The following is a 19,222-nucleotide window of genomic DNA, read 5'->3' as shown; positions in this document are numbered from 1 at the left end:
CAAAATAGGAAAAAAAAATTTTTGCGTCCTGAGAGGGGACATTTTTAATGTCGTGCTTGAACTGGAAATCAAAAACTGTTTTAAAACACTGCAAGCCCACTTGGCAAAAATAAAAATAAAAATTAAACAAAATAAAAAAGCCTGAAGGAAAATCCATTAAAAAAGGACGCATTGCCTCAAGGGAACAGGCTAATGCCCCGTCCTTCCCTTTCTATTATTTGGCTCGTGTCCGCTCTCCCGCTGAGCTCATTCTTCTCCTTCCTTCCTACTTTCTTAAGGATTATGAAGGAAACAGTGCAGTCACATGGCGGATTATAAACGCTGCTTTTCTCCACCATACACTTAACAACAGCCTCCTGTAAGTTTTTTTCTTGTTCTCGTTATCTTTTGAGGACAAATCAACCCCCCCCCCCCCCCCCCCCCCCCACCCCCGAGGGCATCTTGGTGTCCTATTTTGCTCGGTCATGTGAGATTTCATCCCGGCTAATGAAGTGTAATGGAATTTCTAAAGAAGCGGTGTTACAAAAGTCATTGTAGCGTATTTGCTCAGATGCAGAGGAGCATTTGTGTTGAAATTGGAGGTAAAGGAACATCCTACAAGCATAGTGGGATCACTCAGGTTATGTTGATGAGATTTTTGCCACGCTTAATGGGAACAAATATTCCTGTGTTCCCTTGGTCCGTTTTTCCAGAGCGTCACAGCACATAATGGGCACTCAGAACTGAGGTGCAACCACACCCAAGGGTTACACCGACATTCCGCGAGGTGCCCAACACGTCATGATGGAAACTTCATCAACCAAGTGCTTTGAGAAGTACAAAAGCAAACATTGCCAACAACTTTTTCACAATAAGTGGCTCTGAGACTTCAACAAAAAGTGGCTCTGACACTCCTCCAACCTCACAGTTACATATCAACAAGTCAAAATGATTTTCCACCGTTCACCGTTAACTCCAAGTCTTTGATCTTGTTGTGGCTGATCACGTGTCTACTTTTAGAATGTGTGTGTAGGAGGAGTGTGTATCAGAGCCGAACAGGGAGGATATCCCGTTACTGCCTGAGGAAAAGCATTATAATGGGAATGTCTCATCGGAGATTTTGCCGCACAAACCTGAGCAAAAACATAATGGATGTGTCTGTTTATGTGTGTGTGCGTGCGTGCGTGCGCGCGCGTGCCATTACACAGCAGGTGAGTGTCCATGTGTGTTTGACGTGAGCTGACATTCCAGACATACTGCAGCAAGCTCAAAGCTCCAATAACCACTGAATGTGATGAAGGACACTGTATGCGTGCCCTTTACAAACTTAGAAGGTCCAAACTGTCCTCTCGCATGAGTGTTGGAATGTAGGAAGAAATTAATTTAAACGAAAGTCAAAAACATACTAAAATATACATACATACTATACATTCTATAGCGTACTGTTGGACGCGCACACGCTTGAGAAACTTTTAACGACTTGGGCTTTTAATTATGATTTTTTTAAAATGTGGTTAACAATAAAAAAAAATCATAATCATAAATTTATTTTATTATAATAATAATAATAATAAAATAATATTATTATTATCCATCCATCCATTTTCGGAGCCGCTTAATCCTCACTAGGGTCGCGGGGGGTGCTGGAGCCTATCCCAGCCGTCTTCGGGCAGTAGGCGGGGGACACCCTGGATCAGTTGCCAGCCAATCGCAGGGCACACAGAGACGAACAACCATTCGCACTCACACCCACACCTAGGGACAATTTAGAGTGTTCAATCAGCCTGCCACGCATGTTTTTGGAATGTGGGAGGAAACCGGAGCACCCGGAGAAAACCCACGCAGGCCCGGGGAGAACATGCAAACTCCACACAGGGAGGCCGGAGCTGGAATCGAACCCGGTACCTCTGCACTGTGAAGCCCACGTGCTAACCACTGGACTACCGGGCCGCCGTATTATTATTATAAGTATTCTAATATTTATAAGTATTATAAGTATAACAAATAATGCCTGAAAAAGCCTAGTAGATGAAAAAAAAAAGAAATCTACAAAAATAAGATGAAAAGAATAAAAGGCGGCCCAGACCAAGAGAATGCAGTTACTAAAAAGAGAATTTTCCATATGGTTGGTCCAGCTCAGCGGAGGATGCTCTCAAGGAATATCGAGGGAGGGAATTAAGTGGGAAGGAATCACAAGACAAGTAAAGACGCACACGGTCCATGTGTGTGGCTGTGTGAGTCAGCTGTTGCCGTCTAAATGCTGGTTCTCTCACCGGCTGTCACCAGCCCAAACACATCTGGAAACTCTTAACGGTCTGACCGTGACGCACAAAAGTTGCAATCACAAACACGCACCTCAAGGCCAGTTTTTTTTTAAATCATTATGCCTGAGACTGGGAGTGGGTGGAGTGCTGAACGCATGACTGAATGTGTCCCACAAGAACACACAATCTTACTTTCGATTCCCCTAAACAATGTGAAAATGAACATCTGATGACATATTCCAGCGATAGCACTCAGTTTCAGCCACCCCGACCCTTGTTTTATTTCTCCGATTCTATCAAGTAAGTGGCACTTGCTTGATGGTGTTCTAAGGTCGGTGCTCATATGCGCCACCTTTTTGCAAGTTATACTTGTGGCACTTCATCTCCTTGAACAGTTGCATTGTGGGTGTGCGGTTACAAGTGACTTATCCGTCATGTGATGTCACTTCCTTTTTTAAAAATTCTGAGACATCATTCCGGTCAATGACACTTGCATTCAATGTAACGTTAAAACGCGGAACGACGGACTTGGTATCCAATGAATCATGAGAATCTAATGGTGTCATACCACTGTCTTCACCACATCTGCTGCTCAAAATGGCCCCATTCACCTGTTGCTCACTCCGTCTGTCTTGGCGACTCTTAATCCACAAATCGTCCAAAGGTTCCTTCAGTTTTAGATGAGTTCCTCGACTAGTTTCTATCACGTCTGATCCTTCTCAGAGCGGCTCACTCCAGCTCTGCTTCGTTCCTGCTCCAAATTGTGGGAGTGCCGGACTTTTCCCTGGCCAAGCCTTTTCCTCTTCTTCTTCCCCTCCTTTTCCTCCCCTCCCATCTCTTTCCTCTCCTCCACAAAGACTCTCCTCTCTCAGCAGCATTCCACCCGGACTGCCGGCTGAGCTGTGATGTCATAGCGCGCGAGCGTCCGTATGTGTGTGAGTGTGGGTGCCCACTCCTCCAGATGCCCTCGCGCACAAAGATGCCTTCTATGCAGACGGGCCGGCAAACATCCATCCTCCCTATTGCTGCCCTCACCTCCCTTCCTGTCTGACACCAAGCCCCTCCTACCTTGTCCTAATGGACAGATGATGAGTGATGAAAGGTGGAGGAGATGATAAGAGGGGGAATGGCATTTTATTCGGCCATCGTCATTATTATAGGCACCGTTGGCTCAGTCGCAAATACAGTGTGAGTGTGTGTGTGTGTGTGTGTGTGTATAAATATATATATAAATATATATATGGTCCATGTTTGGTAACGGGATCACAACAAAGGAAACCAGAGATACGGAATCATGGGCTCACTTTCTCTGGCCGTTTACGAGCACTCGCTCAACATGGAAACGTTTTCCTGGAATGTACAAAAGATGGTGAGCCACACACTCCAACAAATATGCAGTTTTAAGTCAGGAAGAAATATCAGAATAAGCGCGCGGTGAATCATCAGTCTAGCTTTTCCAACAACAATGTGGATTGGCTTGGGTGGAATTTAGCCGTGCCGGTTGTTGCACAATAAATGTGACAACAATGCAGTCAAACGGAACATGAATTTAAGATTAAGGCAATATTTGCAAACATTTTTTTTAAAGCATCTAAGCTAACCAGCCAACACAGCAGGTAACCGTTCTGAACTACTGCAACCGGTTTCCAACCACGATACACTGCCTGAAACATATTTTCATCTTCAATAATCTGTCTGTAAAATATGACAAAAATCTCATCTCATATATAGCTCACCATTCGTCAAAAACACAGCACAGCTCTTACGAATCGTTTTTAGGGGCGGCTTTAGAATACCTTGATGGCGATAGAGAAAAATAAATAAACACATCTATCTGCCCAGGGAACTGCCCTCTTCACCCTCTCACGCTCTCAAAGCTCTGAATCCTGTTTTGATTCCACTGTTGTATAATCGATAAAAAATGGAGGTCCAAAACACATTCTTCTACAGGGTTTCAAAAGCCAAGTTTTATGAATGAAAAACAACCTCCTTCCTTGCCAACAATTCAGTCAATTTTCTGAAAATAATACACATGCAAAAGAAAAAAAATAAATCTTACGCTCTTGTGTTCTTTGTAGTGCAACTTTTTTTCAGAGTTTGGCAGTCTGATTGTCAGTTGATTGGAAATGAGACGAGGAAACACTAATGACATGCAGACATACAGTAAAAGGCAACAGGAGCACATGTGATGTTTTATTCATGTGCGTGATTGCGCAACTGGGTCAGGGCTCACGGGTCAGTACAGAGCAGCGCCCTGAGCGGTCTTGTGTCATGAAAGTTGGTCACGATTGATCGACAACACCAACTCACATGCGTTCAGCAACTGCAAGCTACTTTATTTTCTTTCTTTTTTTTTTGCTTTCGGAGGTGCAAAATGAATTTCATCGCAAGATGTCTCATCTCTTTTCATCTAGTGGTGAAATCTTTATTCACCATCACGTATTTTGAGAGCTGGTTTAAAGAGACATGTCGAGGAGGATTCAAATCTATTTTTCCGTGAGCTGTATTATTCATCTTCCCAACAATAAAACACAAATCACACTTCGCGTCTTTGAATAGGGCCATGGAAAACCGAAATTTAGTATAGACAATAAAAACTATTCCATGTTTTGCACAAATCGGATAGAAGCCGATCCCACATGACGTATTCTAAACAGGAAACCTCTGCGAACTGCGGATATGCCCCCCCAAGCAGAGGAAACAAAAGGCCACCTGCGCTAACATACACAACCGACACAAACAATGCGCTGTCAGGGCTCCGTTTCATCAGGACACCCCAAAATAAACCACAAGGAAACGTCATTATCGGATTTATGAAATGCATCCACTTCATACACCATCTGCAAACATGTATTGACACACCCGATAAACCCGAAAAATTGCACCTTCCAGAAATGTCAGGAAGATATCAGAGCGTGACTGTTAACACTGTTCAGAGTCACATTCATCCATAAGATTGTTCAGCACTGCAGATGAGACTTGGGTTAATCTTGGCAGACGCACGGGAAATTAAACGCTTGGTGATAACCAGTGGCAGGCGTTGAGTTTCTGATCCGGGCCTTCAGTGGGTATTTAGTGACATAATCCACCTCTTTAACCCTTTCGTGCACTTTCAATAACAGTAACCCGTAACCCGATAATACGATAAGCTGTCAACTGTAGTAACCGCTGTCCCTGAAGGGGTTAAATAACGGCATGCATATTGGAGCAACCCGCTCCCCCTCCACCACCACCACCAAAAATTAATTTCAGTCAAGGTAATCTTAGCCACCGCTGGAGGCTACGAGAACAGACCACAAATTTTGGAGTTTTGTGACAGAGGAATGCACTGAACTCATGACTCACTGTATTTTTGCAACACAACCCAGAACCCCCCATAACCCCTCCCTCCACAAGACCCCTCGGGAAACAACAACAAAGGCTCCAACGCTCAGGCAAAAGGAGTGAGACTCTCCAGGCTGAATACTAATGTTCCACTTGAACACTCCGAGCGTTGGAGTGCTCTTTTAGAGCAGAAAGGGCTGCCGTCACACAGAGTGACCGTTTGTATACATTGGCACGGCGAGTACTGGACACAGATCCAGAATCATGACAAGAACACAAGCGCATGGATAACTAGGACGCAACAAAGTCGGGGATAACCATCAGCAGCCGCGTTACATTGATGATGTCATGGACGGAGCAGCTGGAGACCACATATCTCTGTAGAACAATGATTTAGATTAGGGAAAAACTTTGCATGGCTGCACAGTCACACTGCGTACTGTGTTGATTAATGGTGATGTGATGATTTTGTTTAATGTCTACTGCTTCAGGAATGATAACGATTTTTAGGTGTTGTAAACTTCCTTAATAGGCAATACTCTCGGTTGTGTACTGGCCGCCGATCACCAGAATCTAAATATTTCTTGTACGAATTCACTGATATAGGGGGTGTGGATGTCTCTCGATATCAATATGAATGCTATTGTTTTTATACACGGTGCAGCATCATGATAGCAACATTCATGGTGAATAGTCGCTTTAAGATGTGGAATGTGGGAGGAAACCGGACTACCCGGAGAAAACCCATGCAGCAGAACGTGCAAATTCCACTCAGGAAACCCGAAGCCAGAATCGAACCCTGCACCTTTGCACTGTGAGGCTGACGCGCGAAACCAGTCGACCAGTGGGCCAAGGTTCTAATAGTTTATTTTTATTTTATTTTGTATTGAGTTTTGTTTTAGTTTTATTCATTTTAATTAGACTTCAGGGCAGGTTTGTTCGTTTTTATGAGGGTTCCTTGCTAACCAGTCATTTCCAAACTCACATTAGCATTACCGCTTCTCACTGCTTCATTGAACGAGCAAGGTGAACAGACAGCCACTCTCTCCCAAACTCCGGTGTTGAGTCTACTCGTAGCATCCTTAAACTCTAATTGGCCGCTTGACATCAGCCTAGTCTTAAATGAACTACTTGAGGCAGAGTCCTGCGAGATTAGATTACGTAGTGACAACAGGATAGCGGCTATGTTTAGACAGCTTAATGCACCTTGCAAAACACACCACAGGCTACGCTTTATCACCAGACAAGGTGGTAAATGCAGACATGTCGGACGTCGTCGCAAATAGTAGCGGATTTGTGGAGACTGAAAAAAAAAATCTTTTGTCAAGTGGCTGCACAAACTAAAACAAGATGATTTTATTTCGGGAGACCACTTGACGAAATCAAATTGAGTACATTCAGGAAAACTTTTTCAGTTTACTATTTCAACATCAAATGGTAGACTTGAAAACGAGAGGTTATTGATCATTGCTTTCGTTGGGAAAATCTGTGAAAAACGTTACCAGGCAGTTTCTGTGTCAACATCTGCCGAAACAGAGGCTATATCATGAATTAAGGTGGTATAGCAGATACTTAGCTGGAAAAGCATTAGAAAACCCCAGTGCGTGAATGAGAAATTTCAAACTGAAATCACCTTTTTCTGCCAGTACAAATTTGAGAAGTCAGAAATCAATTCAGAGTCACATTCACACTTAAAACGACTCATATGATTAATTACATACCCGGATATTTTTTCAATGCTGTTTTTAAAGCAGTGCAAACAACCCTAAGTCCCGTCCAGAGCAAAACAAAACCTTAACAACATAGCTATTAAATCTGATGTCTGATTGCTGATATTTGAAAGTGGAATCTGACCTGATCATCCATCCACAAAGTGCTCTTCTTTGGTAGGAAAGACATACGACCTGATTCTAGGAACGACCTCCCAATCCCGCCCTGTCCATACCATTGGACAGCTTTCTCAGTCCCAAGAAAATGTTGAAACTTCTCCCCTGTGCAATCTCACTGCATTAAGTCACTTTGCTGCAGCGTACTCTGAGAGCAGCATCGTGCTAATCACCTGTCGTCTATTTCGGGAAAGTAGCTCATAAGCCTGCAAATTTAGATAGAGGAAGGAGGCTCCACGAAGGAAGAAAACAGTTTGCCGGCCAACATGTCTGAGCTGCAGATTTATTTCCTCTTTTATTTAAAGAGAATGGTCCCGCCATCTGTCTGCTGCATTGGCAAAAGATCTTGAAGGGAAAAGTCTGCAAGTCAACAAAGAGGATTATCGTCTAAAGCAGGGGTGTCAAACTCATTTTTGTCATGTGGCACAATTTAGTGACCGTTTCCCTTGGAGGGCTGTTATGACTGAAACCTTTTTAAAAACTCAATAATAATAAAACTGTGTATACATAAAGCAGGTCAAGCTGAAAGCTCTTTTCTTGATAAACTCAATAAATGTGCGGCAGTTCTCAGAAAGTGTGGCACTAAAATAAGTCCGGTGGCTGACAAGGAAATGACCTTTTCCAAGCTTTTTTTGTCACCTTGTATAGTTCATGTTTGAGATAAGCCTCATCCCTGAAAACTGAGTGGGACACATTATATGAAGTCACAAACTGACATATTCCAGGGAAAAAAAAAAAAAACGAAAATCTGCTTGTTCGCTCTTTATGCATGCTTGTGTTTGCATTTTGCTTTGTGTGGAAAATCAATGAGTGGTACAGCCCCCCGCACACCAGTTGCAAGGTGGATGCAGTGGACAATAGCAAGCGGTGGCGAGTCGTGTGATGGTGGCCGTCACGTGTTCAGCTTGCATTGTTTGATTTCTCGCATCTGCAATTGTTCTTTGCCTCAATGGATCACAAATACCAAAAAACAGTGCGATGCAATGCAAAACAAATGAGCATATTACGTGCTTCGTTTAGACTCACTTTCACTGCTGTTTCAATCATTCGACAACTATAGTGGAGTAATAAGGGTCTTCTTTCGGGTTCCAAGAATTTGTTCGAGTTCAAGATCCTAATCGATTCCATCCCTCCAAAGTAAGGTCGATTCGTTGTTTTTTTGAGGGGGAGGGGGGGGGGGGCGTGATGTTCAGGCGGCACAGGGGTCCAGTGGATAGCGCGTCACCCTCACAGTGCTGTTGTACCGGGTTCAAATCCAGCTCCAGCCTCCCGGTGTGGAGTTTGCATTTTCCCCCCCGTGCCTGTGTGGGTATTCTCCGGGTACTCCGGTTTCCTCCCACATTCCAAAAACTTGCATGGCAGGTTGATTGAACACTCAAAATTGTCCCTTGGTGTGAGTGTAAGCACGGATGGTGGTTCATCTCTGTGTGCCTTGCGATTGGCTGGCAACCGCTTCAGGGTGTCCCCCTGCCTACTGCCCGAAGACGGCTGGGATAGGCTCCAGCATGCCCCGTTACCCTTGTGAGGATAAAGTGAATCAGATTTTCATTTAGGGTTCATCAAACAATGGAATGCTTAAATTCCAACACCTCTGATGTCACACAATTTGGAATTTAACCTAAATTCTCTGAGAGAAAAAAAACCTCACTTCATACACCATTAAAATCTTTATGGCAGTGAGCATCAACAACAAAGTTTCTGCAAGACCTACACCACGACACACCGATAAAAGAACGCCATCCCAAATAACTTGCAAAGCACATTCATTCAAATGAAATGCTACCTTAACCCAATGAATGAGGAAAAAAATCTAAAAAAAAATTAGAATGCGGTCGCAAATTCAGGACAAGCTTGCTAGTTTGAGAATTGATGAGGCAATGCAGGTCCTAATGCTGTAAAATGGCGAGTCAGGGTGTGCATCCCTCCAATTTATGACAATTCGATATGTACAGTATCTCGATTCAGGGAGGTTCAATTTTAAACAATTCGAGTGGGTTTCGATTCAGTGGGATTACAATTCGATGCAATATTGTCATGGCTCAGTTGGAGAGCGGATGACAAAATGATTTTCTCGTTGTAATTTCATAGGCATTGGAATGAAAGCAGCAGTCCTGTAATTGAGTCATTAGTAAACGACGATTCGCCACGTAAGTCTCAGTGTATTTGGAAGTGGAACAAAATGGATTGGTTTTGTTTTAGTTTGACAAAAACCAAACTGTAAAATTCAAACAGCGTGGCAGTTTGGCAGACTCAACTTGATGTTCCTCTTTATCTCTCACACTGTGGTGCTTAATTGTGTTGAATTGGGACACAAACCTGGAACAGGAACCATCAGGGGAAAAAAAAAGAAATCCATACGGGGAAAAAAACCACATAAAAATGGACACAATGTGACACTGACTCATTTTAGTGCCACCGTGCTTAAAATAGCAGCTCCTTCAAAGACAGAAAGACAAAATCACATTCAGGCTTCAGTTTTGCCTGAAGGGCTGTCACATGCTTTCTGCTATGCCAATTTTTTTTTGTTCTCCTTTTCATTTTCTCCACTTATGATCAGCAGACAGTACTTTTGAGAGCTCAGCCTATCCGAGTCGCGTTGTAGAAAAATCCCAACCTAAAGCGTACGCAGCGGCCTGGCGGTCCAGTGGTGAGCGCGTCGACTTCCCAGTGCAGAGGTCGGGGGTTAAATTTGAGGTCCGCCCTCCCTGTGTAGAGTTTGCATGTTCTACCAGGCTTGTGTGGGTTTTCTCCGGGTACTCCGGTTTCCTCCCACATTCCAAAAACATGCATAGAAGGCTGATTGAACACTCCAAGTGTGAGTGTGAGCGCGGATGGTTGTTCGTTGATGTGTGCCCTGCGATTGCCTGGCAACCGGTTCAGGGTGTCCCCCGCCTACTGCCCGAAGACGGCGGGGATAGTCTCCCGCACCCCCCATGACCCATGTGAGGATTGGCGGATCGGAAAACGGATGGATAAAGCATACACATCAGGTAACATCACTGCCTTTAAAAGTGAATGCAATTCCTTCCTGAATGGCGGCCAGTGGCGGCGCATCATTAGACGGGCCATTGCAAGACCGGCGGGCTGTTCATTTCAACAACACTTGGAGCTTTGTGAGGCTGAACAGACTTCCTCCTTGCATCCTGGACGACCTCAACCCCACCCCCTCCTGTTTCCCTCACCCGCCTTACAGTTAACTGCTGGCGACTACACCCTTCTCGCACCTGGACCACCCTTTATCTCTCCTTGGAGCTTTATGTTATCGTCACCGTGTCCGTCCCTCTCATCCGTTCCCCCTGCAGAACTCCGCTTCACCCCGCGGCCTTCGGTCTATCTACACAGCTGTTGTATAACCTATGATTATGCCGGTGTGAAGCTTTCTGGGAAAAGGGTGGGGTTTGGAAAGAAGAAGACAGCAGTGATAAACGTTCTCGCTCTTGTCCGTGATCTTGTACTTGGTGGTGCAGAGAAGGGTGGGAAAGGATATAAATGGAAATGCACTGGAAGTTACACTCGAAACATGAAAGAATTGTAAATTTAGGGCTACAAAATCCTTCGATACAACACACCGAAACCTCTAACAGCCAGAGAAATAATACCCCGGCAGGTGAAAAAGGTGTCCTGACAGCAATGCGGATATACTGTCGGTAAACACAAATTACTTAAACACAGGTCAACATTTTGTTAGATCTGTAAATTATGCTCTGCAACATGGATGATGAACACACAAAACTCCCGAAAGGAAAGCAAAAACCGAGATTTGAATGGAGACTCCCAGAACTTAGAGGCAGGCGTTTTTACTAGGCACGGGCCAACTTAACGGTTTGATGGGTTACCGTGGTTTGAAAAAGTCAACGCTAATACTTTCTGTCACCGGTAATGAGCTATTCTTTCCCTTGTGGGTGGGAGCGTCTTATCAGGGCACTAGATGATTGGCTTCTTGCAGAGTGGAGTCAACAAGACACTTTTTTGAAGTTAAAAGCCTCCATTGAACTTTTTTCTACATGGTAATTTTAGAGCCATCATTTCAATCCTGTGACACCGGGATATTTGTGCTCATCGTTATCATTCCATCAGAATCTAGTCACGGCTCATGCCGAGTGCGATAATAAGCAGTTTTGAAGTGGAAAATACTTTTGAATGCAAACACAACTGCTATAAATTCCCAACCAAAAGTCCCTTTTATACCAGATTGGAAACTTCTAGTTTTTGATTCCGCGCTTCGAAGTGTATGATGACACTGAATAGCACACACAGAAGACTACCCGTCACATGCAGTCATCTCTTAACTGTGTCGAGTGCCAGTTGATTAAAAAGTGGGTTAAGGTCATTCCGGATGTAGGTTAAAGTGATGTGGCGGCGGGAGAACCGTATTCCTCTTTTTCAATAAGTGATTTTGTTTTTCCTGTGCTGTACTTTAACACAAACAAACAAAGAATATGCCTGATTTTTCACATTGGAATGGGAGGTTCTGATCTAGAAGGAACACAAAGACTGCAGTGGGGGTTCTAGTCCATTGACCTCCCACCGCTCTCAAGGGCTGCGGCATCCAGTGTCCTTCACACTTAAAAGCCAATCAATGTCATTCTAATCTTGTACGATTCGACACACACGTTTATAGTCTTCCACTGTTCTTGTGTTTGTGGTTAAAACACCATAAACCGCAGGACAGCTACAGTCCAGGCTTTAGTGCCTTTCACTCGAGAGTGGAGGACACAAGAGGAAAACAATGACCGGGATTCAGTGACAGACCGAAAGCTCACCTACTGGCCGTGACCTCTTCTTTCCACTTTGTCTTGTTTAGCTTCACTAATGTTGTTCAATGTGGTAGAAAAGTCGATCGTTTAGTCCTTCGGTTTTCTCCCCCGTCTCGCACTCACAGCCAGCGGCACGCGCCAGTTTTGAGCATCGGGTTGTTCTCTTCTCCTGATCGCTCACCCTCCCTCTGCTGCCCCTCTCTATTCTCTCTCTCTCTCTCGACACTCGTGCTGAATAATGCATTTGGTTTGGCGAGAGTGTGTTCGGAGGCCTTCCAGAGACAATCAGACAATCAGAGCGCCAGCGGCCGGCCAGCACAATGGGAGCCGACCCCGAGCGGATCAGGTTGCCTCCGTTTAGAACGTTGGTACATTTATTCAGTTGCACAACCAGTTGTGGTGCGTAGCTAGTCATTTAGGGAGCCCAAGTCCACATGCAAGAGTTACTAAATGCATTTCCGACTCAGTTTTGCCCCAGTTTTGGTTTCCTCCAAAGGGTCGTTAAGACTGTCAATCCAAATAAAGCCGTGAGTTATTTGGCACTATATCCGCTGCATAGGTCAAAGTTGAATTCTATTGTGTGGTGATGAAGTGCTGTCCTCCGTGAAAGAAAATACAATCGAATCATCATGGGGACTTGCATAACGCGGTGGAATATGGTTAAATTAGGCTTCAGAGATGGGAGAACATCTGTTTTGGTTGGAGTTTCTGTGTGTTCCAAAGACTCCAATAACGCCACCAAAGTTGCTTTTTTAGAAATAGGGAAAACTAAAGGGTTGGAAAAGTTGATAAATAGAGCAGCAAAATTGGAAAGACTGTGTAGCCCTTGCTGTGCTGTGTTCATAATGGCTTCAAAACATGTACACGGCATTATCCAAGCCATATGGGAGGCAGGATGAGTTAATTTGCACGAAATGTTCCCCCCACCCCAGAGAGATAAAGCAGATCCAGCCCAAGAGTGCTTCACAATCGCTCAACAAGTTAAATCCGACAGATCAATCAATATTTTATAATTCCATGCATATGAATGCTTTGACTTACCATGGCAGTGTGAGGATATCTACTCGGCATCTCCACCTGATGTCCGTTTGTTGTTGTTCTGATAACCCCACAGTCTAAAATAAAAACAATAAAAAATAATGTATACACCGTACATTATTTAAGCCCCGCCCCAAAGTACTTTTCAGTAATTTTCTGTTCAGTCGCCTCTTGACAGAAGGCTTAGAGTTTCAGGAAAAAAACAAAATACAGTGTGATAAGTTATATTAGCAGCCATATTCTACAATCGATTGAACAAATGCAAGGATGTAATATTTTGGTAGACTCCTCCTAAATCCGGGAGCATTGCAAAATGCTTCGATTTATTCAATGTCGATAAAGCAGCATTGTGGCACTCATTTGGAAGATTTGTGATAGTATTGTCGAGGTTGGAGCATCTCCTGAACATAATAATTCTGGCGTAAGAACGAATGTGCATAAACCCGTAAGAACCTGATTTGTAAATGTCCATTCTGTTTTGGAAGTAATTTTTCTAAATGACTCAATTAAGCAATCCTAATTCCCTCAAATCATTTTTTTACCCTTCCATGAGTTCCCATTAATGCGGATTTAGCCTTTGGCTTTACCCACTGTGTTTTTACAGCTCCATGCCTTAAACATGAGCACCAATCGTGAAGTGGCGTAGAAATCAGCAGTCAGTCAGATGCTTTACATGACATTGTCATTTTCCCGGGATCATTTGATTATGGTGCTTATGATCACACAGCCAGGAATCGAATTAGTGTGCGGCCTCGTTTCCGGTTGTCATGGTGTCTCTCATATGTTGAGTCGTCATATCCTGATCTTACGTCTTCTGTACGGTGTGCGTCATATTTGTGCCAGAGTCTCACTTCGCCATACATTTCCAGTTTAATCTGAGTTATGAATGAATTACAATACAAAATAGCTGCAGAATAATCCATTTTGCTTCCTCTTCATGGGACTAGAGTTACTCTCTATCTCCCAATTTCTTTCACTTGCCACTTACCTGCCCTCTTATGGTTTTCGTGTAGATTACGGTAAACTCGTAAGAGGTTTCTAGTCTTCTGTTATGTGCGTGCATAAATAAAGTGCTGCCACTAGAGTGGATTCTGCTGGATTGACGTTTTTGTAATTGGTTTTAAAGCCATATTGATCAACTGAACCCGTTTCTGTCTCAGATATTTTCTGACTTGTGAGATGTTTTAATATAAAGTCAACAGTACGGTATACGATAAGAGAAGAAATGTATGACACTAACGACAGATGTTCATTTAACATTTTCATTTGAGTGGTTTTTGTCATACTGACAAGTGTTGACCTGATAGGAAAGCCAGAACCGTATCACCTCCCATGATGATGGAGTGCCGGTCGACAGCACTGGCATACTGCATTGTGAGATTAATACCCATTTGACAAAAATCCTTTTCTGATGTCATTCCACTTTTATTCTTCCCCCTCATACTTGTTTTTCATTTCCTACTTGGGTTTGCCTGCCGTTTTGTGGCCAGAGAGAGTGCACTTGTTAGTGGCAGTGGGTATTAGAGGTAGAGGTCTAGGGGTGCAGTGAGGAGAGATGGTGATCCTTTTATTTATTTTTTGACAGCAGCCAATGAAACAGTGAATGTTAAATGGAGAGACAGACGGAAAGAACAATAAGCAAAAGACAGCAGGGGCTGAACTGGAGAAACTCAGCTTTATTTGTCCAAAGATAGTGAGAGGATACAAACGTCAGAGAAAGAGGTGGGGGAGGATGTGATTGTGACACTGAAGAACCATCAAGAGAAAGAGAAATGTGAACAATAGAAAATGGCTCCTTTTTTTCTTTTTCTTTTTTTTAATGAACAGTCCATACAACCATGAGGGCAGGCAGAGGGGGAAGAAAGAGCGCCCCCTAGAGAGCTAAAGTAGGACTTCACTGAGTGGCAGTGTGGCTGCAAGCTCAACAAGCAGCAAACCAGAAAGGCAAACCGCTCATCAACTCCCTCAGCTTTCCATTTTATTTTATTTTTTCTGTGCTGAAAGCTATTTGGGATAGTGTAATTGTATTTACTACTGTTAATGCTGCTTGATGAGAAACTCTCTGCACAGCCTCCACAGTTTCAGGAGACAAACGTTGAAGCGATACTGAAAAGCGTTCAAACAAATCGAGTGTGTTTGTTCAAAATCATTTTTATCACCCGATAGCACGATCAAAACCAGGCAGATGAATTTCATCCACCCATCCGTCTTTTCTAGCAGTTGTCCTCATTAGGGGCGAGTTTAAGCTGTAGCCCATCCCAGCTGACATAGGGAAAAACTGTAGAGGACATCATGAACTGGTTGCCATTAATTGAATGAATTTCAACCTTTTCTACTTATGAAATGATAACAGCTTCTACTACTCCTTGAATTGCATTTCCAATGGTTGCCAGAATAGCGCATCTAAAAATGTTGGTGGTCTGCGTGACAGGGAAATGAAACGCTTGCTCAGCATGCAGTTAATGGGCAACCATGCACATCTATTGAGAGGGTTAGTTTTAGGATCCTGTCTCTGCAAAATGTTTGAACATCCTCGCATGCCTTCGGGAGTCAGCATGACACTTCTGCAGAAGGAATTAGCTATTAGGAGGAATCTGCACGGGCTTGTGGGAGCAAAACAATCGTCAGGCGTGTTTTAAGTGGGACATTCAGCAGTGAAGTGGGATGAAAATTAGAAAAATGTTGTCCTATCGCATCATAGGACATAAAATGACTATAATAGTGATCTTTAGTGTACAATATATATGTGTGAAAAATAAAGTCATTTCTGGATAGAGCCTTCAGTATTTACATTCTTTAACTACACAGGAACCTCAAAACAAGGCGCGGCTAATCAGCGAGAGTGGCCAGTCGCAACGAAACAGAGCATGTTTACTTTAAGGCAAACTACTATTCAGCTATAGCAGGTCCATTCAGAATGGAATGAAATGTTGATTTTGTAATATCACAGCATTTGAATCATATACGTTTCATTCTACGATGATGACAACATGTATTTTAAAATGTATCTGGATCCAGATGATTTTGTCTAAGCACTTGACAAAATAAAAATGGAGTAAATTCAACACACATTTTTGCAGTGTTACTAAGTTAGCATTTTCCTGAGGGGCCGATAATGTTTTGTTGTTTATTTAGCTTGATGATGAATGAATTGATTCTCGTCATCAAGTGGAGCAGTGGCCACCATTTCAGTATGTCGACACTTGTACTGCAACAGTATTGCTCTTGGATTGACACGTTAGAGTTAACTCATTCACTCCCAAAGACGTTTTTAAACGTCTTTTCAGACTTGGTGCAGAATTGGCTGGTACTGAAATTAATTAATTAGCCCTGAACACAATGTGGATGATTGTTGCTTTTGCAAGTTCTGCTGGCTTCCAACCAAGACAATCAGCTGTACTGTGTACTCTGTATGAATATAAAAGATGTCATCCAAGACCACGTTATTGTAGCACCAATGTAACCGACGAGTTGGCAGTGTCGTGGTGGTCCTCTGAAGCTCTGGCGGACAACTTCAATGACATTAAAAGTCGCCTTACGCAAGACCGGTGGTTCCCTATCCATCCATTTTCTACAGCGTTTGTCTTTATTGGTGTTGTGGTAAACGGACGCCAATCGCCAGCTGACTTTGAGCGAGAGGTTAGGTACACCTCGATCGCCTTACAAGTCACTGGGCACATAGACAATCATTGAAACTCACATTCACACCTATGGACAATTTAGAGTGTTCGGTTAAGCTAACATGCATGTTTCTGCTTCATCCTGTGATGGAGACGTGCTTTCCACAATACCACCATTCAGGCAGTTGATGTGGAGTCACCAGTGGGATTTGTTCATGGACATGAATTTGTAGTATCAGATACACCGAGACAGAAATGGCTGCACAATTCCTAAGGTGTTTCATGGCTTCTTACTGGCTGTTGAGATAGGAAGGGATTGAATGGGAGGAAATAACTTCATCGGTGGAATAGCTCAAGTTGGTGGAAAGAACAAGAAACAACTCGTTGAACCTCACTTATGTATCGAAAGAAGCATCTCCAAAAATGATCTGGATTTGGTTTTCCAAAACAAATAGACAAAAACTATTCAGATAAAAGCTAACTGAAATCAATATTATCAGAGAAAACAATTGTTGAGTTGTTTGGTTACGACTATTCAGGTGGAAGAATAATAGAGGCACATGAAGAAACCAAGGCAACAAGAACCCTCACCCGTCTTGCCCGCCACAGACACACGCACTTTCTCCGCGCAACTCTGTTTCTTTAAATCGTGAGTGTGTTTGTTTGGGTAAAAGGAATTCAAGGGGAAAATGTGACACATATTAATTATATTATTATTATAATTTCGTGTTTTATGACCTCTTTTGCTGAAGGTCCATGTGTGGCTCGATAGTGTTTGCTTAGAAACACGACAGCTAGCTAGCTGTGAAATCGAGGCTGAAATAGCGTATTCTAGCCTTGCTTGGCAAACAAACATGGAAGTTTCTCCATCTATCTGTCTTTGTTTGCAATGACCGTAGCAGCATTATAACAGATGAGTTCCTGCTGATTGGTTTGAATTTGTTGAATTAATCTGTCAGGAGGTCAGAGCCACCGTGTTGGCACAAAGGATAAAATAACAAAACAAAAAAATAACTCCAGAAATGCACGGCTGAATGAAGGCTTAATGTGTGTGTGTGTGTGTGGCAGCCGCTCAGAGTCCAGTAGAGAAGATGCTTCGGTTAGTAGCCATCCAAAGACAGAGGGAAAAGAGGGGTGTTGTGGGTAAAAATACAAAGGAAGCAGAAGATTCAGTCACATGACTATGCAGCACTTGCAGCGTTTCCTCTTGTCTGTACCTGTGGCAGGGGTGAGACCGGGAGGCGGGGCTTTGTTGGCTTCGGGGTTTGGCGGTGGCGAGGCGGCGCTGTCGTGCTCACGGCCGTCCGACGAGAGTTCTGTACTGGCGGCCTCGGATGTGACCGGCCGCCCCGACACGAGGTCGGCCGCCGTGCCGTCGATGATGGACAGGTCGGTGACCGTCTTCTCCCTGAGGGACTTCTCGTCATCTTCATCGATCAGCACCACCTCGGCCTTGACGGCGCCGTCGAAACCGAGCAGCCGCCGGCTCTCACTCGTGTCTTCCAGGTCCTGGTATCCCAGGAACACCATGGTGACCGGATGCTCGGTGCTGGCTCGGGGCACGGAGCAAACTTCTGGTCCCGGCTGGGCTGACGGGCCAGGCTGCGTCACGATAGGAGCCGAGGATGGGGGCATCATGCCGAGCTGAGTCTCTCTGTGCAGGGTGACCTGGGCAGGCGGGCTCGATGGGATGGAGGGCGGGGCGCAGGATGGTGGGGACAGATCATCCGTAGCTGTCGGCGAGGCATAGGCATGTGGGGCAGCGGGGGTAACTAATACCTGAGCCCTCCTTTCATCTCCCCCTCCGCCAGATCTAGCCGCTCTCTGGATTAGCTGGTCGACCTGCGAGGAGCTCCACCCGTTCTCCACCGAGGTCGTGGACACCCCCCCACAGGTCGTGACTTCGTAGACGACTTTCCTGCCGTCGTCATAGATCTTGACACCGCGCGAGCCCGCTTCTGACGGGTTCATGCGGTTCGCTGACAGGATGCGCTGTTCGCCGGTCTGAGGGTCGTGCTGCACGTTGATCTCCATGGCAAACATTGCTGTTAGAAGGGGGAAGGAGGGAATGAGGAAAGGGGTGAGAGGGGGGGTTGAAGGAAGAGTGCGGGGTTGGAGAAGGTGGAAGGAGTGAAGCGTGAAGATGGGAGCACACAGGAGACTGAAAAACCTTCACAGTGTTACAATGAATGCCTGAAGGCCGCTTGCATAAGACGTCGATATAAGTGTATTAAATTATTACTTTTACAAATAATAAAATGTAGTTTTAACTGACAGTCAGAGAGGCTTTGTCAGTGCAGAGTTGTACTACAAACGTAATAACAGCCGCTCGTAAAACAGAATCCCGAGTTTAC

The 19,222-nt window shown here is 44.2% G+C and overlaps 1 protein-coding gene across 7 annotated transcripts in view; it reads right to left on the bottom strand.

The window, feature by feature from the left end:
- Positions 1 to 19,222, bottom strand: part of LOC127590795 (A-kinase anchor protein 2) — a 63,685-nt gene that overhangs the window by 12,279 nt on the left and 32,184 nt on the right. For 6 of the 7 annotated variants that reach the window (XM_052050232.1, XM_052050233.1, XM_052050229.1 and 3 more), the window contains 2 exons: positions 18,086 to 18,913; positions 13,252 to 13,325 (listed from right to left, as the gene is read on the bottom strand). In XM_052050232.1, coding sequence (XP_051906192.1) covers positions 13,252 to 13,325; positions 18,086 to 18,913 — 902 coding nt within the window. The remainder of the gene's footprint in view (positions 1 to 13,251; positions 13,326 to 18,085; positions 18,914 to 19,222) is intronic. The other variant, XM_052050235.1, reaches the window with a different exon arrangement.

Source organism: Hippocampus zosterae, chromosome 18, assembly GCF_025434085.1.
Source record: "Hippocampus zosterae strain Florida chromosome 18, ASM2543408v3, whole genome shotgun sequence".
NCBI lineage: Eukaryota > Metazoa > Chordata > Actinopteri > Syngnathiformes > Syngnathidae > Hippocampus > Hippocampus zosterae.
The sequence above is the reverse complement of the archived record's forward strand: the minus strand, read 5'-3'. Positions and strand labels throughout refer to the sequence as shown.